Source organism: Aythya marila, assembly GCF_965140915.1.
Source record: "Aythya marila genome assembly, contig: HAP1_HAP1_SCAFFOLD_258, whole genome shotgun sequence".
Classification (NCBI taxonomy): domain Eukaryota; kingdom Metazoa; phylum Chordata; class Aves; order Anseriformes; family Anatidae; genus Aythya; species Aythya marila.
The window spans coordinates 191,464-202,507 of NW_028137481.1; the positions used below are offsets into that span (position 1 = coordinate 191,464).

The window sequence follows — 11,044 nt, forward strand, 5'->3', positions numbered from 1 at the left end:
TAGCACCCAAGTGGAAAAGATACATGTCCTGGTTTCAGTTAGGACAGCGTTAGTTCTCCTCCTAGTAGCGGGTAGGTTGCTATGTTTTGGCTTAGAATGTGTGAAAGGATGTTTAGAAGAGTGCTGATACCACCCCGATGTTTCAATTGCTGCAGAGCAGTACTTACAACAAGCCAAGGACCTTTCGGTGTCTCACTGTCCTACTGGCGATCAGAATCGGCGCACAGCAACAGCTGCGAGGGGACAGACTCAGGATGGCCGACCCCAACTGGCCAAAGAATTCTATGCCTTATGGCAACACGCTGCACCATGGATAGGGCGGGGCAGCCGGGCTGCTAGGGGTTACGCTGGGCACTGGTCAGCGGGTAGTGAGCAACTGCATTGTACATCACTTGTTTTGTACACATTACTAGTAGCAGTACTATCATCATCACCATCATTATTATTATTTTCCTGTCTTAATAAACTGCCTTTATCTCAACTCGCGGGCTTCACTGTCCCGTTTCTCTCCCCCATCCCAGAGAGGGAGGTGGGAGGGTTGCAGAAGGGCTGTGTGGTGTTTAGCTGCCGGCCGGGTTAAACCACAACAACACCTCAAAGGGGTTGGGGAAAAAAACAGGTTTTTTTAGAAAAGCAGAAGACTTTCACTGAGAAGAGGGATTCTAGTTTTAAGGTACTGGTACGCCATCAGCATGCTCATAGGCCTCTGCTGATTTTAGCCGGAGGTTTATCAGGCCACAACTCACTGCACATGCTTTCTCTCTTGCTTTTCAATCTACAAATCGAACAGAGATTGAACATATAGAAATACAGTACCTTGAAAAGCATCTTCTCTTGACATTTCCCCTCAGTACCGCCATACTTTCTTCAAAGCTGGAGACTGAACACCGCAGGATGCTTTTGCTCATTGATCTTAAACGGTGTCTCTTGAAACATTCAATACTGGGAGAAGAATAATCCTAGGGAAAGAAGGAAACAAGAATATATTTATGTGAACCACGTAGACTCAGATAAAGAAATTCTGCCTCACGCAAGTTTAATTGACCCTCCTGACTTGGTAGTGGGGCAACTAATGGCAGGCAGACACTGAAACGCTGCTGTGCTCAAGAAAAACCGGGAGAGAAAAAAAAAAAAAAAAAAAAAGCTTTCAAAACTAAAGCTTCCCTTTCCCCACCGTTTTCTTGTGGATAACTTAAGCTTAATATCCTTGGCAAAAAGATAATGCAGCAAAACCTTTCACATAAACTTAGTGTTTCATGAAAAACTACAACAACAAAACATTAAATTCAATTGGAATTTTTTTCAATAAATTCAATTGGAATTTAAATTCAAAACTTTTAATTCAGTTGAATTTAAATTAAAAAACATAAACTAATTAATTTAAATTAAAAAAAAAATAAATTCAATTGACTGTTCAGAGGAACAGTCAAGCTTGACATTATACATCCTAGAATTAAAATCTAGTTTGAGTTTTTCTCCCATCTCCAGACCTTGCTAAAGATGCTTATTAGGAGCTCTGTCAAAAAAAGTGAAAGGCTTGTTATATCAAAGCTTCGAACCCTTCTTACTGCCCATGACCTTCTTCACATTGCTGCTCCTACAAGGGTGAGCACTATCATTTTTAGTATGGGAGGGAAGCTGTGATATCCTTGAGTTGGGGGTCGTTCTGTTTACAAAATGAAGTTCCAGTAAGAGTACATCAAATGAACCAACTTTCTTTGAACTTTAATTCATCGCTATATTGAATGAATGACCTCTGGATTTCTCTCTCCCATTTGGAAGTCAATTTGAAAACAAACTACCTCTGCCATAAAGAGCCAGGCATCAGAGACACCTGTTGCGCCTCAAAAACGGAGAAGGTATGAATGACAAGTGCAGCAGAATAAAATGCAACTTGCCATTAGAAATGGGTGTACTGGCATCTACAGGTGCCGCTGGCATCTCCTCATTTTCATTACTCTCTTCATCTGGTTTCTCGTCTTCAGTAGCAGGGTTCTGCTGTGGTGACTTGGAGTTGTTGCATGGAGCACACGCTGCAGAGGTGCGACCTTGCAAGAAAGAATAGATACCAAAGATCTTCGTCGTGCATTTTCAGTTACAAATGCAGAGACAAGTCTTCAAATCCTTAGCGTTAAAGCACGTACCTCTTTTCTCACGAGATTCTTTAATTTGTTCACAAAGTTGTCCAAACTCTGTATCCGTTTCGTTCCTCACCATTGAATATGCAATGCCTTCCAAAACATAGGCGCTGTGACGATCTGAAATTTTACACACTTTAACTGACTGTTGTCTACCAACCAATGAAACTGTTTTGATCACAGAAAAAAATTGCTTTCTTCATAGGTTGGTTTCGAAAGGTTCTCTCAGTGAATATTTTCAGCATAACAACATCGAAGTTAATTAAAACAAAAGCACTAGTTCCTTGGGAACACTTATATCACAATTCCATGCCCAAGTAGCAAAATGATAAAATATTTACAGTCTGGACGTCCAAAATCATCTAATCCATCCGAAGTCTATTGTCCACACACAGCATTTATCCATCTATATGTTTGACAGATTTTTTAAACTAGGGCTAAAAAGCACATCCTCACCTGTAGATCTTTGATCCAGGTAGTACTCGAAGGCATTGTTACAGATTAGATCGATGTCCTTCAGCTAGTCTCCTGCAGCGAGGTACTGGCGCGAGTCAATTTGAGTCAGAACTGTTGAAAGATCCATCGGCTCTTTAATCCTTGTGGCATAGTCAGGTACCTGCAGATCAAATACAAGCATTCAGAGGTTTTCTTAACCTTGCACACTGTCTACCAAAATTATTCTGAAGACTTTAAATAAACGACTTCCTAAAAACCCTGAACATTTGCAATGCATCAGAAGATGCTGAAATTAACCAGTTTGCTTCTCAAAAATGGAAGGGCTCTTTCATTTTTCATTAGAGCGGCCACGAGAGGACAACAAGAAGTAGGGAGGTCAGAAGCACGTGCATGGTAGAGAAGAAACACTGAGGGTGGGAGATTCATTTCACTTTGCTTCAGAAAATCACAACAGTGAAAGCTGAGCAAGCCATCCGGCATTCTCTTTGTTGTCGACATTGAGGAAAAGGTGCTTGAATTGCACCTGTGAAGTACCTATTGCAGGCATCTACTTTAGAATGAGATAACTGGGCCCTGAGGTGCTCATTTCTTCCCTCAGACCAGAAGAGGAGACTAATGACCAGTTCAGATGAGGACATATGTATCTGTCTAGATTTTTCACAGCTCAAGAACCTAGGAGAAAAGGGGAAGAAAAGCCAGTGGAGGCCCACATGAAGACGACTTTGCTGATCCCCAGGTATATTCAAGTTACATCTGTCTTTGAAATATACGCCCCTAGTTTAGGCTTATCTCATAAATTAAGGAGAAAAAGGCATCTAAGCAGCCAATTGGAGGAAAAAGAAAACACACTGCACTTATGGTTGATTCCTATTGAGGAGTTCCAGATGAAAGAGAGAACAGGATCTCAAAACTTATTTTTACAAACTGCTGCTCCTATTCCTGTTCCCACAGGAACTGACAGTCCAAGAAAGGGCTTCAGACTTCACTCAAGTAGTCCTGTAAATACTGTTTGTCATTATAAGGAAAGATCTCTGTGCTTTTCAGTGCTGTGACACGCCTACATATCAAAGCTTTTTCACGAGCAAACTGTGTTGGCATTTGGACTGGCTTTTTAGAATGAAACCAGGGCTTTCAGCAAATAATCCCATAAGAGACATTTGAGAGTCAGCAGAAGTAAAAGCACTGCCTCTGCTTCTTGCAAAATCCTAACAGTGCAGCCCTAAAAACAAAGTTGAACCTTCCCCAAAACGCTGAGAAGTACGAACACTGAGAAGTTACAGACACACACGGATCAGCACTACTTTACCTTCTGTGGGTCAACGGGCTTTGCAAATTCCCTGAAACGTCTGTCAGTGGCAAGTCTGTGAGTAACGTCCCTCAAGAAAATTCTAAGGTCACGCAAGGTATCCTTCTCTTCCTCCTCCAGCATCTTTACTTCTTCCTCTTGTGGCTTCTGAGGCTCAGCTGGTGGTGCTACAGGCACAACTTCCAATGTCCGATCAACTTCAATTCATCAGGAAAAATTAGCCAATTTACAGTACTCAAATACAAGCATATGACAAATTACTGACAGAAAATGACCACCAAAGCAAAGCCCAAAGAGCTAGTAACTTCGATAGGAAAGTTTTAGATGTACTTCTCATATCCTCCTCACCTCTTTTCTTTACAGGAGGCTTAGCCACTTCATTTAGAATTAGGTCCTCAAAAAAAGGCTGCTCTCTCTGCCCTACCAGGCTACTCAATATTGCACACTTCTCCAAATTCCGTATTAAATCATTTTTGCATCTAAAGCAGAAGGAGGAGAGACATTTCAGATTTAAGGCCACAAAAAACTCATCTTCTATTCCAAAAAGACGAGTACCTTTTCAAATTAAGAATAACCTGAAGAACACAAACTGAAAAAAGTTATCTTCCTGGCCTTAAAAGGCTACATTTTCACAGGTTGGCACGGCAAATTCAAATATCACCTTTAAGAATCACCTGTAGAATTAAAGCTCGCTGAAGGGATTGTACGCTACACTGATAAAGTAATGGCTTTCACCACATCCAACAGCGCCTCCTTTGTATTTACTTGCCTTGCTGCAGCCCTTACTTAGAACCTTTATGGCTATAGAGGGAAAAGAAAGGCTTCAGCAGACAAGTGAGGGCTTTTTGCTGAGTTTTTATTTCTCTACCAAAAGGTGTCTGAAGTAGCTAGTACCTCTACGTCTTCCTCCATTTTCAAGTTCTAGTAATAAAAGGTAGGTGAGGAATTTCACTACTTATTTTAGAAGGAATTTACAGCCTGTACAAAAACTTCTGTGGGAACTCAAGCACTTTCAAAGCAGTTGATAATAAACACGTCTAGGTTAGACCCGTTCTCTTCCCCCAGTGACTGAGAGAAGAAATTGGAATTGAGCAGAAATTGGAAGTCAGCTTTCCAGCTTGGAAAGCTTTGGCCTCTATGAAGAAAGAAACTGATTTATTTATTTATTTTTCAATCAAAGTGTTTCAATTCTCTACTAAATTGCATTATTAGCAGTTTGCCCAACATAGCATGGAATGGCAGACAGTCAGAAGAAATCTCTTCAGTAAAAACATCCTCTTGTCATTTCAAGCACTGCATATTCTTGACTGAACCACTTTGTAGCCACCAGAATTATTGTATTAATTTATTATTTGCATGTGTGAGAAGGGGGTGAAAGTCACTTGCTTGACTCAGAAAAAACCTTAAGCAGATGCTTTCACAGTATTCTTTTTCTCTAAGCAAATTTTAAGTGATTTGTTAGGGTGTCTGAGTAATAACAGTATGCATTTAAGAAAGCACACCAGTTTGATGTTGAAAGCATTCATAAATTACAAGACACTGAAGAAATAGTAAGGAAAGTATTGACAAATACCTCTTCTGGGAGATCTCAGTGACGTACATCAGACGGAGCAAGCAGCAAAACTGGCAAAAGTGCTGGAATGTTACGTAGTAGAGTTAGAAAAGTAAGTTTCAAGGCAGGTCCAGCGTTGTCCCACCATAAATGGATATCTGGGACATAAATTGTGCTTGGTGCTGTCTTCTGAGCATTTCGGATCAGCTAGTGAAAAGGAAAGCTTGCGTAAGAAAACTAAGACACGTACAAGAACCTCTTAATACATAGCTACATAGCCATCTGACTGCCCCGTGAAATGAAACTGCGTGAACAGAGTGGCAAGCATCCTTTCACATAAGGAATTTCTCTGTGCACCCTTTCAGATTGTCAGTATTCGGAGAACTCTAGTCAGAAGATGGGAAGGATATATTCAGGCAGTGGCTAGACACCGTAGCTATATGGCCACAGCCACAATCATCGCACAACAAAGAAAGGAAATGTCCCTCTTAAGGGACACATCAGTATTCAGTCGTGTAACATGTCTGTCCTTACTTGTATGGCTCTCAAACGTTTCCACTAAAGGTAAAAATATTTTAAGGTAGTGATGCCAAACAAGAAAATGGATTTCCTGCCTAAAAGTAAAAACACCAAATCTGGTCATTTTTTCTAGTTAAAACCACATCACTGTGCAAATGAAGTGTTTTCTGAATGTTAATGCTTTTAGTGCACATACTGCAACAGCACAAGTTGTGTATGTCCGTGCGAAAACAAAATAAACAGAAGCCCCAAACCTTGGTTGCCTTACTAATATAATTTAGAAGAAGCCTACAAAAAGTAGCCGACATGCAGTCTGATACAGAGCCATCTACTGGGAGCACACAGTCTTAGGAGGCAATGAGAACTACTTTCTGGATCCCAGTGACATGAGCAGCATTTCTTTCCACAAAGAGATGTTTATTAGCAACACCGCCCAGCTTCCTGAGCTGCTAGCAACAGCCTCACTGTAAAACTGGGTATGGAAAATGTCGACATGTACAACATCCAGATTGTTTGTGGTGCTGTCTAAAAGAAAAGGGGATTTTCAGACAGAAGCAACTTTAAAACAAGGCCACCTCCATTACCAATGAATTTTGCTCACCTTACTTGCAACTCGATTGATCTTTTACATACAGTCAGTGAATCCGATGAGAAGAAAAAGAAAAAAGGTACCTGTCCGCAGATTTCTTCTGGCGATGCAACGTTTGTAAGCAGAACAGAAAGGTCCAGGGTGTGAACGGGAAACTTCTCCAAAGCGTGCAACACCGCGGGTGCCACGTAAGAAACCTGGCCGTACCCTTCTTTTCCTACTATTAGCAGACGGGGCTGGCGTGATGTTGGTTCGCAGAAAGCACTCCTAGAACAAGAGTTCAGAAAACAAGTTTATAAATGAGGTGCTGAATAAACACACAGATGTTCCAAGTAATTTTCCTATAGACTTTCTTTTCCCTCCCCAAATAATCCAAATGGCAGCGGTACATTAAATACATGTAAGATTTCCAGTTAAGTTATTCAGTCATTCCAATTGTTTCACCTTCTTCCCTTTGTTTCATCTTCTCCCCTTGTTTTTCTAATTCTTAACTAAACCAAGACTGCAAATTAATATCCCTGCAATCTTGCTTTACTACTAGGAAATAAATTGGTGAGGAGCATTTGTTTCCCCACTACAATCAGGCTGTACCTCTGCTGGCTTAAATCAAAGATGCTAGAGACTTAGCCTTGCTCTAAAGCACAGAAAATCTTCTGGACAGCACAGCAATAGAGACGGAGAAAAATAACTGATCCAGCTGTGACAACATGATCTAACTTTCCAACTGTGGGCTTGCATGACTTCCATACTAAAATATCACAAGATTAACACAACTTGGTGGCTTAACAAATAAAGACACCATTCAATTTTTTCTCAAGGTGTTTTAACGAGCCATTTCTCAGTTTTCTTTCTGCTACATAATTCACTACTGGTTTAACAATCTTGGAAAACAGAAGGGCAAAAGGTGGCAACACAAACCCATAAAGTTGGGGTATTTTTAGCTAAAAGGACAGACTGCACATTTATGTGGTCTTGAGTCTTTCAAAGAATGCCATGGATTAAGTCAACGTGTTCTGGTAGTCTACGGATCACTTTGGCTTACGAAGAGAAGCCTGGGCTTTTCAATTTGGTCATTCAGAGCAACTTCATTACAACTTTAGTCCCTCCACCCTTTCTTCTTGTGAATACCAAGCACCCCTTCAACACACAAACTTGATGTTGCCCCTTCGTCTACCACCCCTCGCACTTTTAACAGCTGGAACTGTTCACAAAGACTCAGCAGACCTGAGAATTTAAACGTAACAGGGATCTATCTTTCTTTACCTGCTGAAACAGAGGCGTTTTTTCTCTGGTCCGTCAGGCATTCCATCTTTTAATTCATCTCCAGAAACCAAGGATGCATTGTCATCACTGTCAAACATATCATCTTGTAAAATAGGATTGAAATGCTCTGAAAGGCAAAAGAGGTTTGTTAACTTTCCTGAATAGCCTTTGTCTCTTTCTCTTCCATTAATACAGCTTCTAAATCAGTGCCAAAACCCTTTCTTCATTTGAGAGCACACACTGAAAGCTATTTCCTAGAGTTCAGCCCACCACAGATCTAAGGAGATGGCACAAGGCCCTACAAAGCTCTACTAAGTCCCACTGATGTGTACATATAAGGTATGCTACTCTTGGTGATTTTTTTCTCCCCCTTAGAATAAAGGAGATTACAAACACTTTCTGCAGTTGCTAAATAGCTAAAAAAGAAACAAACAAGACCATTTCTTTCTGGAGGAGGTTCCCACAATGAAAGCACGGGGATAAAGGATGTGATGGCCACAGAATTCCATTCATCTAGTAAGTATCAATGCTAATTGATCTCACGTGTATAGTACGATCCACAAGCATTTAAATTAGGAGACTGGTTAAAAATGATGATAGCTAAAACAATATTTAGCTTAGACCAGTTATACTTGTATCCTGGTCCTGACATTCTTCAGAAAGGAATTAGAAACATTGACCTAGAAATGCTTCCCCTCCAAAGATCTGAGTTTTGATTTTTTAAAGAAAAATAGGTGCCTTATACTTCAAACCTCAAGTCAACCTCTACAAATGCTAATTATCTTAGCTGCCCTCAGAAGCAGGATGCTTCAGTAGAGAACGCATCATCCTTTACTGTGTATTGATCATTCAGAGCTTCCATTTGGCATTTCAGTTTCGAATCCACAATAAAACCTATGCGTTATATTCCAGACTTGCCCAAAAACAAGACACGCACATGCAAATAATAAAATTCTACCACCATTATGTCTGAAAGGTTTAAGTTGATTGCACAAACCACAAGTTTTTGCTTTAGCAGAATTATAAAGAAGTGGATGCTGTGGTTATACCTTGCTGTCGGTCCTCCTTTAGTGCAAGCTGTGCATGCGGGAAGATCTTCTGCACAACTTGTAAAATATTCTCTACTGATCTTTGAAAAAGTGGCTTGAAAATGGGTGATAGTGCTTGTACGGGCGAAGTCTCGATCCTGTTTGAAGCTGGAACAACCTTCTTCATAGCCATGAAAAAGTCCTTCGCTTTTATTTTAATAGAATTAACATCTAGCTGCAATTTCTCCCTACTTGCATAAATCTGAGGATAGCATCGGCGTAGAGAGCACAGCGCAGCTTCAGTACATAAAGATTTGATATCTGCACCACAGTATCCTAACAAACAAAAATCAAACGTTACATCAGTCAAGGCCCAGGTTTACAACATGCAACATTTAAAGAATTTGTAATGCCAAAACCAAACAGCTTAACAGGGAATTCAAAGTGCTACCGCTCTGCAGGGAAGTTTCATGTTGCTCACTGCCTGATATCCTGCACTTATGCAGCTGAAGCAGACTCCTCATCAAAAACTATACTCTTGAGGAAGATGCCCCAGAACCATTTAACGTTCTTAGACAACAAGAGGAACGACAACAAAGAGTAAATAGATGAAAGCATCTCACTCTGATTGCTATGAAGGTGTGCCAGCTGCCTCGTTGACTACTTGTGCAGCAAGGCACAAGAGCATGGGTACTGCCTGGTACAAGCTAAGGTTCTTTACAACTTGGTCACAAGCAAGAATCCGTTTCTGTTTCAGTCTTACCAATGCATTTCTCAGCTAGTTCATCAAGCAACATGTCCGGTGGCTGAGGGGTCCAGTCACGAGTATGAATCTTGACAATTTCTTTTCTAGCCTGGAAGCAAAATCATTGCATTTTAGCTTGTCCCAAGTTTTCCTTAAAAATACCAACAAGAAACAAACAAACCAAAAAGCAAACAAACAAACAACAAAAAACAAAACAGTCCTCCCTCAAAACCCCTCATCTATTAATACGCTTTTCTTACTTGCTCAACTTTCAAGTATTTTACAGTTATTTAATATACACTCTGCATTTTCAACCAGGAAATTGAATAGTTCTTATTTGTTATACTGAACTTTTTCTAGGAACCTACAGTGAAAGAAAAGGCATTTATAGCTTCAATAACAAGTTTCCAAACTACGAGACCTAAGGACGCAGAGGAAAATACTGTAATGAAAAATTTATCCAGAAACATTTCTTTGCTGTCCAAAGAACTTCTCTAAAACTTAGCAAGCTTTCATTGGGACAGTCTCATTACTTCATCACATTTGATTTTCAGTCAGTAAATTCACAGAAAGCACTTCTGGCACAATGCTTCCAATTGCTACAATTACTATAAAGAAGAAAAGAATTATGACTCAAACTACTACCACTGATCCAGGGCACAATCAAATGCAAACACGTCCCCTATTCATTCATAAGGGAAGGATTGAGACCAAAAACACAACTTCATGATGAAAACACCCAAGTGGACTAAATAATTAAGCAAACAGGTACAACTTGGGGAATGAAAGGTTTGATTATAGAACTAACTACTTGGTGGTATCATCCTGACCATATATATCCAGTACCAGATTTGCCCTCCATGGAACAACGCAGTGTCTCCACGTATCACTCTTTTGTTCAAGTTGTCAATTATTTTTTTCCTATAAAGTTGGACTTTGCCATGGTAGCACTTACATTGAATTTAAGTTCTCACCTCTTTATCTGGCAAGTTGAAGAGGAAGTGTCTGCCAAAGCGTCCTGGTCTTCGTAAAGCAGGATCTATAGAATCCAGTCTGTTAGTAGCTCCGATTACCACGATCTCCCCTCTGTTATCTATGCCGTCCAGAAGGGTCAGAAGAGTTGAAACAATGGAACTAATAGAAAAATAAAAGTTTTACTTACTGGTTCAGTACATTTTGTTACATTCCACATGACTTTCTTGATGCCGGAATAACCTTCTTCCTAGTGGTCATTCAAAACTGGGAAAAAAATAGTCTACCAAGTCGGGGTTTTTTTGATTTGATAATAAATCTGCAGACTGTTAAGTCATCAAGCACTTCAAGACTGTTTGAAATAATCTCTACGTTAATATAAAAGGAGTACCGCACACTTCTGCTCAGGAAGAAAATCACGGAAAATGTCAACTTTGATTTTAGATGTTGAATTTGTTGCAGTGAGATCTTCCTCA

The 11,044-nt window shown here is 40.1% G+C and overlaps 1 protein-coding gene across 1 annotated transcript in view; it reads right to left on the reverse strand.

Moving 5' to 3' along the window:
* LOC309890780 (ATPase family AAA domain-containing protein 2-like) overlaps window positions 1–10,730 on the reverse strand; it is a gene marked incomplete at both ends in the record, with an annotated part of 95,394 nt that extends 84,664 nt beyond the window's left edge. Inside the window, 3 exons of the mRNA XM_082785192.1 lie at window positions 8,949–9,187; window positions 9,615–9,705; window positions 10,571–10,730. Of these exons, the coding sequence (XP_082641318.1) occupies window positions 8,949–9,187; window positions 9,615–9,705; window positions 10,571–10,730 (490 nt within the window). The remainder of the gene's footprint in view (window positions 1–8,948; window positions 9,188–9,614; window positions 9,706–10,570) is intronic.
* Window positions 10,731–11,044: the final 314 nt, after the last annotated feature.